Source organism: Symphalangus syndactylus, chromosome 19 (genome assembly GCF_028878055.3).
Source record: "Symphalangus syndactylus isolate Jambi chromosome 19, NHGRI_mSymSyn1-v2.1_pri, whole genome shotgun sequence".
In the NCBI taxonomy this organism is placed as follows: domain Eukaryota; kingdom Metazoa; phylum Chordata; class Mammalia; order Primates; family Hylobatidae; genus Symphalangus; species Symphalangus syndactylus.
The window spans coordinates 87,624,673-87,642,827 of record NC_072434.2 but is presented as its reverse complement, the minus strand read 5'-3'; the positions used below and the strand labels follow the sequence as shown (position 1 = coordinate 87,642,827).

The following is an 18,155-nucleotide window of genomic DNA, read 5'->3' as shown; positions in this document are numbered from 1 at the left end:
ATCGCGCCACTGCACTCCAGCCTGGGGGACAGAGCAAGACTCCATCTCAAAAACAAACAAACAAACAAATAAAATTAGCTTTTACTTTTATTTGCTTCGATTTTAACATATATGTCCGGTCACAATGAGGAAAATAGAAAAGTGTAGTAACACTTGGAATCGGAAAAATCATTTATTCTTTCTAAAGATAACTCTCTCACACTGGACCACACATACTAAAAGATTTGGGTCTAGTAAACAATTATTTATACACTATCTCCATTAAAGCTTTCTCTTAATTCTAGAGTTTCTTCTCCTAGTTTCCAGAACCCCTGTTGATTGAGTACCCCTATAACCATTCAGTAAAGACATAATAACCGACTTCTCAAAGGCTAGGTCAGTAAACAGTCAACTACCATCAAACTATTATAATTTTAATTTATATAAAATTGTAAGTTATAATTTTATAGTAATGGAATGCTATAAACAGGCAATTACCATTAAATGATAGATCTTTATAGGTGACAAAGTTAATTTGGGGCCTGCGGCTGTTATTTCTCTCAGTAGTTCACAAGTCCTGGCTTCTCTCCCTTTCTCTAACACAGCCCTTTCCTTAGTGGAAATGGCTGTACGTCTTGGGAAGTTGGGGAATTACACATTCCCCCCCCCCAGCAGACTCATTCCTGAAGGTACGTTTTCCTTTCTGGGAAATTTCTTTAGCTGTGGTCATTCTGTGTTGACATATTAACACTTTTCTTCAAACACAGTTTATTGGACTTGATATTCCCAGTCCTGGTTTTATTAAGCCAAAGGGTAGGCACTACTATCTCAGGCAGTCAAAATATTTTCGAAAACAAAATTTATATCTAGTCAACTAAAATTTTAAAACAGGAAACCTATTGTAGATCATATAAAAGTCCTTCCCAACTGCTAGGGTTAGTTTTCAAGAAATCTTTGTGACAGAATAATTCATAACTAAGGAATTAAGACCTTATGAAAAATATACAGCTCACACCTATAAACATGAACTTTAAAGCTTATAAACATTTTTATTTTTATGTAATAATAAAGCCCACAAAATTAAAAAGATTAACACATTTCGAGCTTGTAACTTATGAATAATGCGAACTATTGATTTTAATTTATAAACCCTTGCTAACCAGAAATTTACCAGTCTATCTCTATGTACCATTTTTCAAGATATTTATACTTTTCTTTTGTGACAGATAACGTGCAAATCAAGAAGCATTATTTTCTATACTTGTGACTATAACCAAATACTCAATGCTTTTCTGATTTTATTTTTAATCCAGGTTTCTAATTCCTGCCTTTCTGACTCCCTGTAATCCAAGAAACAGAATAATTTGGATATTTGAAAAGGGGGGAAAAGTCTTCGTAAATATTTGTTCAACCTACCAAGGTGCTGTTTTAAAAACTAATCTTCAGAATATCACATGTAACCCATAAATATGTACAATTATTATGTATACATAATAATTAACTTTTTTTAAAAGTTCACACCACTTATCCACAAAGGCATATGGCAGGATAGGTCTCAGCAAATTGGAAATATATACTTTGTTCAAGTTGTTATGAGTAAAAAAGAAAATTTTTTTTTTCCTTAGAAGGTTATGTCATTACAGATATGCTTATGGTAACTTCATGCCACAGCCTGTGCCTTCAGGCCTTTCCACATAACTCTCAACAATTTCCTTCCAACACAAGCAGGCAGGCCTAAGGCCTGGTTAACCTTTTCATCTGCTTCGCATAGCTTTATCAAGGTGTCTCGTAGCTTTATCAAGGTGTGACTGCAAAAGCCTCTACTTTTTCTCACCATTTAGTCCCAGGTGAATTTTTTTCCTCTTTTAAAATTATCACCAATTGAAATAGCTTCCATTTTCAAACAAAAACATTTATTGAGCACCTACTATGTGCCAGATACTTTGCTAAGCGGCATATATGGATTATTTAACCCTCTCAATACATTTTAATTGGTTCTTATCATTCAATTGAAGAAACTGGTACTTTGAGATATTCAGTAACTTGCCCAAATCAGAGACCTAGAAAGTGGAAGAGTTGGGAGTTTATCCAAGGTAGTTCCACACAAGAGTGTGGCATTATACACTTCTCAAGTTATATATTTATTTTCTAATAAAATCCTCAGGCATTTTCACTGCCACTATGAATGTAAATACATAATTCCTTCTACTTAGCATGTGATACCCAAATGCCACACTAGATGGCAACAAATGTCAAGGAACTAAGCAAAGTAACCATTTCATCACTCAGTAATGGAAGTAGTTGGCTTTTAAATTAAAATATGTATGCCATCTGACTTTTTAATATGCTCAGAAAGCAAAAATTCTAATGTGTTTTAACATACCTTCTAGATAAAAACTACTAGACTTGCAATACATTTTTTCCTTGCATTCATTATTACTAATTTACTGAAAATGCTATAGATTCCTAATGAACAATAGTGTTGCTTGCTCTCAGTTATTAAATTTTTTTAAAAAGTTAATTACAAATTTCACATTAATAATAATTGACTTCCACTGAACAAACACTTATTGTTAATTAAGACGTAAATGGTCATGTGTGAAATACAAAGATAGATGTCACAGACCTGATTTCAAGGTCTTCTGGTGGAGAAAACTGTGTAAACAACTACCAAAATTACACACCACATCAATAGGAATATAGAGGAAAAAGAAGTTAATTCAAACAAGAAGGGGCTGGGGAAAACTTCAGGAAGACTGCCACTTGAGTTGAGCCTCATAGATTGAATAGATATTTCATAGATTATTACAAGGCAGAAAAATATAGCATGAGCAAATCAAGAAAATGGCCAACTGTAGGTCATGTTCTGGAAACAGTGAAGGTGATATGAAAGAGTAGAGTGAAAGAGAAGACTAGCAAAATTAGAGTGGGGCCAGATTTGTCTTTTATTCTACTGCAAGAGGGGAGCTACCTAAACAGGGAGAATTATAACTCAGGAATTATAAATGTTATGAAAGCACTGTGAAAAGTATACTGGAATTAGATGAAATTTGAGGGAAACCAATTAGAAAGCTATTGTAATTGTCTGCATACTTGGTATAAGAATACGTGAAGTATACCACTGGACACGGTAGCTCACACCTGTAATCCCAGCATTTTGGGGGGCCAAGGAGGGAGAATCAGTTGAGCTCAGGTGTGCAAGGCTGTAGTGAGATATGACTGCACCACCGAGCCTGGGTGATAGAGTGAGACCCTGTCTCTGCATGTGAAGATGTGAAGACTTGAAACAGGGCAGTGGTGTAAGAATGAAAAGGTAGGCATAGTTAAATAGAAATTTGACTCTGAAGAGAGAGAGAGAGCTTGGGAACTGATGGAATGTCACGAGCAAGCACAGGGAAGAACCGAGATGTTTTAAAGAATGCAAGCCAGGGCTGCGGTCAAGATGGTGATGCCTTTGTTTGAAGATGATCACAGAGGAATGGTAGAAAGAAAAGGAGTGGTAGATGGGAAGGCGGAGCCAATGAACGGTTTGGTTGTGTAGAGTTTCAGATGCCAGCAGTGTATCATCCATAAAAAAAGATCTAGTAGCAGCAAAACACGTAGGGCTGGGGCTCAGGAGAGCAGTTAAAGCTAAAGGCATAATGTGGGCGTATTCACTGGTAATATTTGGCCACGTGAGGAGAAATGAATCCCAGAAGTCAAGGCAACACGGGAGGAGGGCTGGGAACTAACTCTGAGGAACGTCCACACATAAGACTTGTGGAAAACAAGAAACAAGTTAAAAGAGACTTAAGAGTAGACAAGAATGGTACAATGTGGACCCATGAGAGTAATATATCAGCTAAATCAAGGGAAAGAGATGGTATGTTATGATAGGACAGTTAACAGGGTTCCAAGTCTATAGAGTTTAAGTCCAATGAGGATTGAGATGAGGTCACTGGGTTTGGTAATCAGGAAGTGACCAGTGATCATTAAGTGAGCACTTCAGCAACATGAAATCAGGCTACAGTTTGTTCAAAGCCTGGCTGCGATGTGCTCAGAAGTGAAAGGAAAGCTACCAGGGTGGACAACTGTTGTGAGACATCTGCCAGTCAAATGAGGAATGGACGGTAATAAACGGAGTGAAAGATGACCACAGGAAAGCTGCTTTTTGTTTATTTACACAAAGGCTGTGGGCAGGATGAGGGGGAAAAAGAGTGGAGAGGAAAGGATAAAGGATGCAAGAAAAATGTGATGACATAGAAGTGGGAGACATCAAAAATGGGGAGAAAGATGTTCATCTTGGGAAATAAGGGGGCCAGAAAAGAAAGGAGAAATAAGGACAGGAGATATTCGAGGGATGAGAAGATGCTGAGGAGGCCCTTGTCAGTTGGTCCTAATCTTAGTAAAGTGAGAAGTAGGTCATCCGATGAAAGTGAGGTGCCAGCAGTGGAGTTGGAAAAGTGAGGAAAGTGGAGTTCCTGGCTAGAGTATATAAGGTCTTCAACTGCAGAGAAAAGAACTGTTCAACAGTACCTACAACCACTGAAGGTGACTAGTATTACTCTTCAGTGGAACTCATTAAGTGTCTTTTTTTTTTTAATATGGAGTCTCACTCTGTTGCCAGGCTGGAGTGCAGTGGCATGATCTCAGCTCACTGCAACCTCCGCCTCCCGGGTTCAAGCAATTCTCCTGCCTCAGCCTCCCGAGTAGCTGGGACTACAGGCACACACCACCACGCCCAGCTAATTTTTATATTTTTAGTAGAGAAGGGGTTTCTCTACTGTTGGCCAGGATGGTCTCGATCTCTTGACCTCGTGATCCACCCGCCTCAGCCTCCCAAAGCGCTGGGATTACAGGCATGAGCCACCGCGCCCGGCTATTAAGTGGCTTTCTTAAATGACTTCCTTCAGCAATGCTTGGGAGGCTCAAACTAGCCATCAAAAAAAAAAAAAGTGCGATTGGGCCTAATTTTCACTGGGTACTTTTGCTGGCAAAGTAGGTAAGCTGGAAAGATAAGAATAAAGGAATTGTAGAGTGCTAGTGAGAACTGAGTTGCAATTTCCTTCCTCAGTAGATATTTACTGAGTACCTATTTATTATGTGCTGAGATCTATGCAAGATGCTATGGATTTAACAGTGATCAGGATGGAAAAATTCCGTAATGCCAGAGATTTTGCAACCCAGGGACTAGTGCAGACTGATTAACCATTGTTTAAGTTGTTATAGATAGCACTGAGCCAAAATTGCAAGTCATGTAGTCCAGGCATGTGCAATGGGAAAAACTTTAACCTCCTAATTGTTTTTATTTTATTTTTAATTTTTGTTGAGTACATAGTAGATACATATATTTGTGGGGTACAGTGAGATGTTTAACCTCCTCATTGTGAATACCACCGCCCTGGCAGACTGGCTGCACTGGTATCACCTGGGGCTACTTAGAAATGCCTCTGAGACCAATCTTCCTGATCTTGCCAAGAATGAGGAGACAGATTTGAGTGTGGCCTCTTGCCTCCTTGCCAGTCAACTTGCAATAAAGCCTTTTCTTTTCTTAAAAGCCAATGCCATAGCATTGGTTTCTATGTGCACAGAGATGCAAGCCCTTGGCTTGGTGACAATTTTAAAGTTTAACAGAGATTTCTCAAAGAACTTAACATAGAGCTACCATTCAACATAGCAATCCCATTCCTGGGTATATACCCAAAGGGATATATATCATTATACCAAAAAGATACATCCACTCAAATGTTCATCACTGCATTATTCACAATAGCAAAGACATGGAGGCCGGGCATGGTGGCTCACGCCAGTAATCTCAGCACTTTGGAAGGCCGAGGTGGGTGGATCACTTGAGGTCAGGAGTTCAATACCAGCCTGGCCAACATGGCAAAACCCTGTCTTTACTAAAAATACAAAAATTAGCCAGGCGTGAAGGTGCACACCTGTAATCCCAGCTACTCGGGAGGCTGAAACAGAAGAATCGCTTGAATCTGGAGGTGGAGGTTACAGTGAACCAAGATCACACCACTGCACTCCACCTTGGGCGACAGAACAAGATTCCGTCTCAAAAAAACAAACAAACAAACAAAAAAGACATGGAATCAACCTAGGTGCCCATCAGTGGCAGAGCGGATAAAGAAAATGTGGTACATATACACCAGGGAATGTATACATCCATAAAAAAAAGAATGAAATCATGTGCTTTGCAGCAACATAGATGTAGCTGGAAGCCATAATCCTAAGCAAATTAATGCAGTAAGAGAAAACCAAACACCATATGCTCTCATTTATAAATGGGAGCTAAAGGTTGTATACACATGGACATAAGCATGGCAGCAACAGACACTGCAGACAACTTGAGGGAGGAGAGCGGGGGACATGGGCTGGAAAAGCACCTGCTGGGCACTATGCTCAATACCTGGGTCCACCATGTAACAATCCTATACATGTACCCCTATATCGAAAATAAAAGCTGAAATATTTTTTAAAGGTTAATGAATGATAGACAAATAAGCAATAATAATACATTTTGATAAATGCTATAATAAGTAGTGGTTCTCAAATAGGGGTAAATTTGCCCTCCAGAGGACATTTGGCAATGTCTGGAGACATCTTCGGTTGTCACAACTTGGGGGAGGAGGGTAAGCTACTGGCATTGAGTAGGTAGAGGCCAGGAATGCTTCTAAACATCCTACAATGTGCAGAGCAGCATCCAAAACAAAGAGTTACATCGCCCAAAATGTCAATAGCGCCAAGGTTGAAAAACCCTGCTATAAAGGCATATAAGGGGTACATCAAATCTAGACAGGGGAGATCAGAGGTTTCCTAGAGGGAGTACCATGTAGGCTAAGACAGGTAAGGCTAGAGAAATATACAGGCAGTGGAGTGGAGAAGAATGCGCATGGCACATACAAAGACTCAGAGGCTGGAGAGAGGATGGGATAATCAGCAGGGTTCTCACCACCACCGCTATTTATTGAGAAAATATTTTGTGCCTGCCCGGGTTTGTATAAGATAACCAATATACATTTTAAAATGCAGTCCTCATTCACAATCCTAGCAGTCACATATTTCTCCATTTTACAGATGAGGAAAAACTGGGGCACAGAGAAGTTAAAGTAACTTGTCCAAGGTCACACAGCCAGTGAATGGTGGGGCCAGAAGTTGAATCTAGGTCTGGCTAACTCTAGTAAGCCCGTGTTCACTCCGTAAACCCTCCTGCCTTTGACAATAGCTGAGTGTACTGGGAGACAGGGTGTGAGAGGAGGAAAGCAGCAGCAGCCTTGGAGGGCAAAAGGGAGCCACATTATGACAGACCACGGGCATGGGAAAGAATGTAGAGACTGTCTTGAAGGCAGTGAAAATTCACTGAAGGATTTTAAATCAGAGTCACATTATCAAATGTGTCTTTAAGATAAAGATTGCTTCTGGCTGCAGTGTAGGGAGTGGAACGAAGGAGGGAGGCAAGCTAGGAAGAAGTGTAATAGATAAATCCAGAGATTACTTAGCTTCCATAAGAAAAGTGTTAATGAGGGAAAGAATTCAAGAAAACATTAGAAACTCAGATCTGTATTTAGTGACTGGTTAAAAGTTAGGGGTGAAGGACAGGGTGAAATCCAGTTTTCTGATCAGAGCATGTTAGTGGATAAAAGTGCCATCCAGTAAGAGAATATAGAAGGGGCACCAGATTTGGGAGAGTGAATATGTGAGTTCAATTTGAGATGGTAAAATTTATATTTAAATGGGAAGAAAAGAAGACCAGCCTGGACACAACAGATAAAATGAGAGAGAAAAAGAAAGAATGCTGAAGAACTAGAGGCGAAAATGAAGACATGGAGTAGATTTAACTTTGAAAGGGAGGCAAGAAGAGAAAAGGCCCTAGTCAGAGAGTGTGGTTTCAGAATTTGAGATCTTAGGGGCACTTCAGTTCATGTGGGAGGTTAGCATAGAAGTAGGGGATATAGTAGAGTTAAGGAAGCTGAAGAGTATTAGTGTTTTGTGTATCAACAACATGGAAATTCAAACATTTAAGGATGACGAAAGAGATAGAATGAAGGGGAAAAGGGTCAGATGTTAAAACTTTTAAAAAGGGGCCAGGCGCGGTGGTTCACGCGTGTAGTCCCAGCACTTTGGGAGGCCGAGCGAGGTGGCGTATCACCTGAGCTCAGGAGTTCGAGACCAGCCTGGCCAACATGGTGAAACCTTGTCTCTACTAAAAATACAAAATTAGCCAGGCATGGTGGCACATGCCTGTAATCCCAGCTACTTAGGAGGCTGAGGTGGGAGAATCACTTGATCCCAGGAGGTTGAGGTTACAGTGAGCTGAGATTGCACCACTGCACTCCAGCCTGGGCAACAAGAATGAAACTCTGTCTCAAAAAAAATGATAATAAAAATAAAAATAAAATAAAATAGGGTCAAACAGCACCTTCTCGATTGAGAGATTTTATTGATTAGGGAGAAGAGAAACAACACTGATTTCAAAGAGGAGTGTGATATGGTTTGGATAACTGTCCTCTCCAAATCTCTCATGTTGAAATGTGACTTCCAGTGTTGGAGGTGGGGCCTGGTGGGAGGTGTTTGGGTCATGGGGGTGGATCCCTCATGAATGGCTTGGTGCCCTATTAGTTATCCTGAGGTCTGATTGTTAGAAAGAGCCTGGCCCCTCTCCTCCTTGCTCATTCCTGCTCCCTTGTGAGGCTTGCTCCCCTCTGCCTGCTGTCTGAGTGAAAGCTTCCTGAGGCCTTACCAGAAGCATATGTTGGCACCATGCTTCGTATGCAGCCTGCACAACATGAGCCAAAATAAACCACTTATTTCTCCTTATAAATTACCCAGTCTCTGCTCTTTCTTTATAGCAATGCAAAACAGATTAATACAGAGTGGTAGCTTAATTTCAAAGAGGAATAGGACCTGAGAGTAAGTGCCAAAACAAAGCCCTGGAAATGGCAGTCAGGAGTAAAGTAACTGCGGTTTCCTCCATCACACCCACATGAGACGACTTGACGGACACAAGGGCCTTCACTGAAGGTTTTGAAAGTCATGGTATCGAGGGACAGCTAGAGCTCACAACAAATGAAGAAACAGGAGAGTTTGAGGAAACAGTATGTTGGGGAGTTTGGTCATAACTGAACCTAAGTTTCAGAAGGCCTGAGGGTCAAATGGGAAGAGTTATGGATGAACTGGATAAAGACAAATGGACATAGCAATGGCTGACAAGAGGCTTAATGCAGAATTGAATAGCCCTAATTGTTTTTTAACTTTTATTTTAGGTTCGGGGGTACATGTGAAGGTTTGTTACATAGGTAAACTCATGTCACGGGGTTTTGTTATACAGATTATTTTATCACCCAGGTATTAAGCCCAGTACCCAATAGTGATCTCTTCTGCTCCTCTCCCTCCTCCCACCCTATATCCTCAAGGAGTTGCCACTGTCTGTGGTTTCCTACTTTGTGCTCGTAAGTTCTTATCATTTAGCTCCCACTTATAAGTAAGAATATGTAGTATTTGGCTTTCTGTTCCTGCGTTAGTTTGCTAAGGATAATTGTCTCTGGCTCCATGCATGTTCCTGCAAAAGACCTGATCTCATTCTTTTTATGGCTGCATACTATGCCATGGTGTCTATGTTCCATATTTTCTTCATACAATCTGTCAGTGATGAACATTTAGATTGATTCCATCAATTTAGGATTGATTCCGTCAATTTAGGTTGATTCCATCAATTCAATCGTTTACATTTGCTATTGTGAAGGGTGCTGCAATGAACATTCACGTGCATGTGTCTTTGTGGCAGAATGATTTATATTCCTCTGGGTATATACCCAGTAATGTAGCCCTAATATTTTAATAAAACACTGAGATTAGTATATGGTTTAGACCAGTACTATCCAACAAAACTTTTCATGATAATGAAAATGCTCTATATCTGCACTGTCCAACATTTGCTACATGTGGCCATTAAGAACTTGAATTGTATGCTAGTGTGTCTAGGGAAAATACATGCAACTTTAACGGATTACGGTGTGGCCCCCAAATACAGTAATGAATCAACAGTAACCTGCTATTCTTCAAAGTGCCTATAACACCGTCTGATCACTAAGTATAAAATGTTATTCTCATTAAGTATGTTTGAGTTACCTTACAGTAAGTCCAGACTCAAAGATACTACTAAGGCCGGGTGCGGTGGCTCACGCCTGTAATCTCAGCACTTTGGGAGGATGAGGTGGGCAGATCACCTGAGGTTATGAGTTCGAGACCAGCCTGGCTAACATGGTGAAACCTCATCTCTGCTAAAAATACAAAAGTTAGCTGGGCATGATAGCCCATGCCTGTAATCCCTACTTAGGAGGCTGCGGCAGGAGAATCACTTGAATCCAGGAGGAAGAGGTTGCTATGAGCCGAAATCGTGCCATTGCACTCCAACCTGGGTGACAGGGCAAGACTCTGTCTCAAAAAAAAAAAAAAAAGTGCTACTAAACATGTATATATTATTGTCTTTGGTATATTTGGCTTTTCTCAAAACTTCCCAATTATTGAGGAAAAACATTTGTCTTTAGTCATATACGAACGTATACAAACTAATGCCTGGGTGTTAAGATTTTTGCAGCATTGCAAATTATCAGCAAATAAAAAGATTTCACATATAGGTCTCTCAAAGTATTATACTGTACTTCATTCTCTGAACAGTGATACAACAACAGTATTTGCAGAGGAGTAAGAATTCTCCAAATAGCAAATTTGTTTAATTCAGAAAAGTCAACATTAACAGACTGATAATTCACTTTGTGTGTTTGAAAAACAGAGTTTAATTATAGAGGAATAACCAAATAAATACTCAGAAGAAAAAAGAAAAAAAAAGATACTTTTATTTGCATCTTATTAGACTTGCCTTGGTTTTTTCAAAATCGGCTTCCTCCGATATTTGCAAAAGTTGTTTCACCTGTTCATAAGCACTTGCTTCTCTTTGCTGCGTATCTGCCAAGCTGCTCCTTACGGAAACTAGTGCAGACATCAAGTCATCTCTTTCTCTGTCAGCACAAAAAGAACATTCAAAACAAGAAATGATCAAACGATCAGGTCCTCATAAGTCAGAGAGAAAAAAGCATTAATATGTATTAGAAGAGCCAGGGTAGGCCGGCTGAGCACATATTAAATAAAGCACACCCCAGAGAAAGACCCTCTGTCCTCACTTGGCGAGCGGCAGGCAGAGCAGCCAGAAAGGCTAAGAGCCTTCGTGGCAGGACTGCATCTGTGCGGGACAATCATCTTTTGTGGACAGGGCTGCAGGGGAAAGCCCAGAGAAGAGCAAATTAGTTTTTAAAAAGTGGGGGGAGGTGTTGAAAAGGAAAGATGCAGCAAAGTAGGGAAGATAGGAATTGTAAATCAAGGTAGCAGTCAACATTTTAAGAAAGGAATGAGGCTTTGTCCATGCAGCAGATTCTCCTCTCATTTACTTCAACAAATATACGTCCTTTCCTTTTTATCTTTCTCCACAACCCTCTTTTTTGCGCTTCTCTTTCAATTACATTCTTTCAGTTACTTATGAACACTTGTTGTTGTTCAATGATTAGTACTGTTGAACTCCTCAAATCTCCTGGTTACGCATATAACATTCACAATTTAACACAATCTTATCCCACTGGGTTTGATCATTGCCAAGATCCACCCCTCTTCAGCAATTCTCAGGAGTACTCTATCCTAAGCTGTTTATTGGGGGTAGAAGTGAACCAAATGCCAAAATGCTCTGGCATGTAACATAGCAAGGATACAATCTCATAGATTAAGTAAGTCCCATATAAAATATTCTAGGATATTTGCAATTTATCAACTGAATAAAAATATCCAGTAGAGAAAGAGAAAGTGAGGCAGGAAACTATCAAGACACAAAAAGCAAAAAATGTATGTTGGACTGTTACATATGGTATTCCCTGTTTTGTTAAGGAGTTGAAGACTAAACCACGGTTTCAAATTCAGTTGAAATAAATGCTTGCAGTTCCTTTTCATTGCCAAGTTCTAAACTATGAGAAAAGAGCCAACTATGATTTTTTTTAAATTAGCAAGTTTTAAAGAGTCATAGTTTACAGGATTATAAACTCTGCTTGAATTACTTTCAGAATTAACCAATGATTCAATTTAAAACATCTCTTAAAGGTAAAATAAACTATTTGTGGTATTTGGAAAGCAGCCACATTTGAAGAAACATGTAATACTGAACAAAGTTACAATTATTAGCAGTTTCATAAAAGTCCTTTTTGTTTTAAAAAGAATAAATTGCTGCAAATATAAAATTCATGGAAGCAGAGTGATCTTCACTTTAAATTTCCTGATTTGTTTTAAATTGATAAAAATAATTTTTCTTCCAAGGAAATGAAAAAAGAAGTAAATTGTTTTAAACGAATATAATCAAACACAATTACTATGTAAAACAGTGGAAGAATCAAGGCAAGATTAAATTATCCTAGTTAAGTAAAAAAAAATAAACACCAGCAAAATTGAATATGTATCTATTTGCATTTCCACAAAAGTTATATAACATAAAAGTGGTCTAGCTTCATCAAGGATATGCAATCCAGTTAGGACCTATGGTTCTAGAAGAAAAGAAAAATTCACTCTTTAAGGACAGCAAGTCAATATAGGCATCTTACAGTCACCTTTCTTAAATCACTAAGACTCAGTGAAGAGCAAAAGTAACTATTCAGTGAGATTCTTAATCTGTTCCTGATACCATGCAATCACCAAAGCCAAAGTTCCAAAGAAAAAGAATGAACAAAAAAGGCCAGGCGTGGTGGCTCACACCTGTAATCTCAGCACTTTGGGAGGCCGAGGTGGGCAGATCACTTGAGGTCAGGAGTTCCAGACCAGGCTGACCAACATGCTGAAACTCTGTCTCTATTAAAAATACAAAAATTAGCTGGGTATGGTAGTGCGCACCTGTAGTCCCAGCTACTTGGGAGCTTGAACCTGGGAGGTAGAAGTTGCAGTGAGCTGAGATTGTGCCACTGCACTCTAGCCTAGGTGACAGAGCGAGACTCCATCTCAAAAAAAAAAAAAAAAAGAATGATCAAAAAAGCTCAGTGTTTATAAGTAAGCAAACAGACAGATCCACAACAGGATAAAAATCTAACAAACTTGCTGCTTATGGGAAACTTATGTTTAATAGACTTTATCTCTTTTCAGAATATCCTCTTGTCAAGAGTAGTGTTTGTCACGCAGTAGATGCTCAACAGAATAAACAACAAGAAAACACATAAATGAATAAAGAGTCTGCTATAGGATGGTGTCAAAAGAGGTGAAGTAAAGCTCCCTCTCAGTTCTAATATTTCATGACCTAAACTGAAAACATTACCCATTTTGAATTAGAAACTAGAGTTCAGTTGTTCTGGTTCAAAAGTGTTTCAGAATATTAACTCACCAAATTTAGACTATGGAACCACAGAAAATTATCAAAGATAAAACTCCAATATACAGATGTCTTGTTAAGCCCATCATTCAACAGTGAGACCACAAAATGATTACACTCAAACTCCATGTAACCACTGGGCTGACACACTCCACCTTTCTGTAAGGCAAATGCAACGCATGCTTCAAGATAGCTTTGAGCACACCTGGGAAGCTTGCAGGTAGGTAGTCATTTTGGCAATTTGGGATTATCTACGCATTCACTCGGGTGTTACTAATTCTTGGTTTTGATTTGGTTTTGTTTTGACTCAGCCAGTCCACATACCAAATAGCAGCAAGCAACCCCACAAATAATTTTTTTAGAAAGAGCCCTGGGCTGGCAGTCTCCTCTCCTCGACACAAGGCCTTGCTTCCTACTCCTTTCCTGTGTCCATCTGGCTTCATCTTGTCTGAGCTTTCACTTTTTAGCCCCACACTTATCCCCTGGGTCTAACAGTGCTACTTATATAATCTGCCTTTCAGAAACAGCGGATCCAGCCACCCTGGTAACTGCCCAGTTAGCTACAGTCCTGCTCTAGATCCCGCAGTCCACAGGGCCAGCCCAGAGCTACACCTGAATAAAGTTCTCACAGTGGGAAGCTGTACAGATACACGTGGCATATCAATGTGAGAGTGAAAGGGCAGTTCTCCAAATTACCATCCTCCATGGCAAATGTTCTGTGCTTGGAAACACCACGTGAATGTGTTGATGAATGTAATCAAGGAGCTTCTTGAAGCAAAGCCAGCAACACTGTGTTAACCCTGCAACATTCCATGATCCAGATGAAAGAGCAGCTGAGGCAGAAAGATGACGTAAAGATCATGAGTGTTCTGGGGTGAAAAGCATGTACTTACACGCACTAATGAGCATGGAATATTTAAGAAACTTAGCGCAGCAATCACGGCCAAAAGGACTGAGAAAGTCCCTTAACAATCTCAGCCAAGTGTTTAAGCAAAAGAGTTGGTCTAAGGTATATGCGTGAGCTTCATCTTGAAATGTGGAGTGGCTAAGAAATGTCTTATAATTTCTAAATTACTCCAGTCATTATTAATTTTAAGCATTATTAGGCATCACTAATAAGTGTTACTACACCATTTTTAAAAAGAAAGTCTAGAAGGCTGACTACAACAGTTCTTTGTTCCTCATTTCGGGGAAGTTCCTGCTGTAGTCTTTTAAAGCCAACTACGCAGAGCAGGCCAACGATCCACTCCAAAATCACAAGATGGACTAAAGCCCCAGAAAAGTACCCTTGGAATCATTTCTCTTTTTTGAAAAGTACAGTGAAACTTCTCCAAGGTACTATGAGCTACAGAAAGGAATTTAAGCAGTTCCATCTTGATTATCATGTGAAGGTATTTTGATCATTAAGCAAGAAAAAGAGGTGACTGTTACTCTTATCTCCCTTATGGCACAAAGAGGCCAAGTGAAAGGCGAAAGGTCAGAAACAATATGAAGACTTCGAATCAATGTAAAAAATATATCCAATGTCATCAACAGTTGTTAAGTATGTTCTCCAAAACGTCCTTGAGTCCTAAGAAACCACCAGAAACATATGGGTGGCCTGGTCTCCAAGTCATGCCTGATCCCCTCCTTGTCAACTATACAAGCCATTCTTTTTTTTTTTTCCTTTTGGAGACAGGGTCTTCCTCTGTTGGCCAGGCTGGAGCGCAGTGGCGCAATCTTGGCTCACTGCAACCTCCGCCTCCCGGGTTCAGGCAATTCTCCTGCCTCAGCCTCCCAGGTAACTGGGATTACAGGCGTGTTCCACCACATCCAGCTATTTTTGTATTTTTAGTAGAGATGGGGTTTCACCATGTTGGCCAGGCTGGTCTCGAACTCCTGATCTCAAGTGATCCACCTGCCTCAGCCTCCCAAAGTGCTGGGATTACAGGTGTGAGCCACCATGCCCGGCCATCAAGCCATTCTTGTGTCATGAATATATATTCAAAATAGTAAACACTAAAGGATGAAACAAAGGAGCTCAAAGCTGCTATCACAATACCACATTTACAAGGAAACTTTTGATTTATCATATTTAAGGTATCATTTTCAAACATTCCATGTTAAAGTCATTCAGGTAATATGAAAACAGCTTATGGAGGGGTCAGGCTTCTAACTATACATAAAACTAGAAATCCAAACCCAAAAGGTGCTGGACACTCTTCAAAGTTAGCATAGCACTCAATATTCAGCACCCTGCATTAGTAAGTTAGGCCAAGAGAATGATACAGAAAAAGAATTCATTGACAATAAAAGCAGAAACCATTCAGTGTTAATAGGTTTAATATCCTTTCTGTCATTAATGCAGAACATGAGACAATGATATGCTGACAAGGCAGAAAATTGAACTAAGTAGGTTGACATTTACTTTAAGAGGCTAAGAGCTCAAATTTAGGATAGAGACAAAGGAATACATAACTGATCAAGAATCTTAATTTCTGAATGACTGCCAGGCTTGGAAGCAACCGAAACATTATAGCTTCCTTTAAAAATATTTTTTCATAATCTAGAAGGATAATATAAAAGGCAACATAATAACGTGTTATTTGTTGGCTGAGTTTTTTTTTTTTAATTTTTAAAGTTTTTGTAGAGACAGGGTTTCCCTATGTTGCCCAGACTGATCTCAAACTCCTGGCCTCAACTTATCCTCCTGCATCAGGCTCCCGAAGTGCCGGGATTACAGGCGCGAGCCACTGTGCCACGCTTACTAGTTTTGCTAGACTACCTAGTTTTAAACTCTGCCTCTTTTTATGTGCAACTTTTAATATGCTTTCTTCTTTCTAAAATTAATTTTTAAACTATATTCTCCTTGCAAAATTAGTTACCAATATTGTTAAAGGCCTATTTGACACCCTTTCAATTTCATTGCCTTTGTCCACCTCTCTAGTGGTAATCTCTGTTAAATATTTGGTGTTTACTCTTTCAAATATTTTTCTGTGCATATCTATGAACCTCGAAGGGGAAAAGTGTAGTATGGTTGTATGTGGACTTAAAAAATACAAAAGGTCTCATACTAGATGTATCTTTAGCCATTTTGTTCTGTTTTCTTGCAACAATATATTTTGGAGATGGTCCAACATTAATACACATAGAACTACTTCCATTTTTCATACTATGCACAAAATGTCATAGTTTATCTAAACCATGTTTAGTTACTCTCCTTTGGATGATATTTAGGTTGTTCATATAATTATAAACAATGCTGCAAAAAGCATTCCCTATACATACCCCATTATGCATGTACTTGAGTTTTTTTCTTGAGGGTAGATTTTGAAAAGTGAAATGCACAATTTGAATATGAATGGACAGTACTAATTTACTTCCAAAGTATTTCCACCAATTTATGAACCCACCAGCAGAGTGTGAAAATACCTGTGTACTCATGACCTCACCAACTCTTGAAATTATCAATCTTGTTCTGTTTTGTCAGTCTGATGGGTTGTTCTTTTATTTTTTTATTGTATTTCCTCAAATACTAATAGAATAAATACATTCTCATATGCTGACATCTTCCTCTTTTATTGCTCACTGATTTCTATTCCTTACCTACTTTGCTACTAGGCACCTTGTCCTTTTTGTTTGTTTCAAAGGAAATTTATTCTATTGGTCTTTTGTCATGTATAGTGCAAATATTTTCTCTCAGCCTTTTAACTGAATATGTAATGTTTTATTGTAAGGGAATTTATTTTTTAATAGAAACAAATGTATCTTTTTTTCCCTTATGACTTCCACTTTTCACATCATCCTTAGGACCATAACCCACAACTATAAGATATTTTTTATATTTATTTCGAATGCTTTTATAGTCTGAATTATATCTGAACCTTTAAACTACCAAGAATTTATTTTTGTAAGGTACAGTTCTGTTCTTGTTTTTCAAATATAAACAGGCAAATTTTTAACTTCTCTGAACCCCAATTTCCCTAGCTATAAAACAGGGGTAATAATATCTACCTCATGAATGCTTTAATTTTTTAAAAAATTATGTTCTTAAATTGCCTAGCACAGTCCTTGACATATAATAAATGTTTACTACATTTGTTAGTTGTATCTGAAAATAGCTAATACATATTTAATAGTTATATTGAGTATATATGAATAAATTAACAACATATTGAATACTTAAAATACTTAACAAAAACAGAACCAAGCAGTATAGATCATAAAAACTACTGATCGGGCCAGGCGTGGTGGCTCACACTTGTAATTCCAGCACTTTGGGAGGCTGAGGCAGGTGGATCATGAGGTAAAGAGATCGAGACCATCCTGGCCAACATGGTGAAATCCCGTCTTTACTAAAAATACAAAAATTAGCCAGGCATGGTGGTGGGCGCTTATAGTCTCAGCTACTCGGGAGGCTGAGGCAGGAAAATCACTTGAACCCGAGAAGCGGAGGTTGCAGAGAGCTGAGATTGCACCACTGCACTCCAGCCTGGCAACAGAGAGAGAGTCCGTCTCAAAAAACAAAAACAAAACAAACAAACAAAAAAAACTACCAGTCAGTCCACACTGGAAATTCTATGTTCATATAACAATCAGTAGGTTAGGTCAGGTGTGGTGGCTTATGCCTGTAATCCCAATACTTTGGGAAGCTGAGCTGGGAGGATCACTTGAAGCCAGGAGTTCAAGAACAGCCTGGGCAACATAGTAAGGCCCCATCTCTACCAAAAAAAAATTCTTTAATTAGCTGAGTGTGGGCAGCACATGTCTGCAGTTACTCAGGAGGCTGAGGCAGGAGGATCACTTGAGCACGAAAGTT

General features: G+C 39.1%; 1 protein-coding gene across 19 annotated transcripts in view; it reads right to left on the bottom strand.

Moving 5' to 3' along the window:
* SDCCAG8 (SHH signaling and ciliogenesis regulator SDCCAG8) overlaps positions 1 to 18,155 on the bottom strand; it is a 257,776-nt gene that overhangs the window by 178,762 nt on the left and 60,859 nt on the right. For 17 of the 19 annotated variants that reach the window (XM_055235059.2, XM_063613489.1, XM_063613496.1 and 14 more), the window contains one exon: positions 10,847 to 10,985. The exons of the other annotated variants lie outside the window; for them this stretch is intronic. In XM_055235059.2, coding sequence (XP_055091034.2) covers positions 10,847 to 10,985 — 139 coding nt within the window. The remainder of the gene's footprint in view (positions 1 to 10,846; positions 10,986 to 18,155) is intronic. 19 annotated transcript variants of the gene reach the window in all.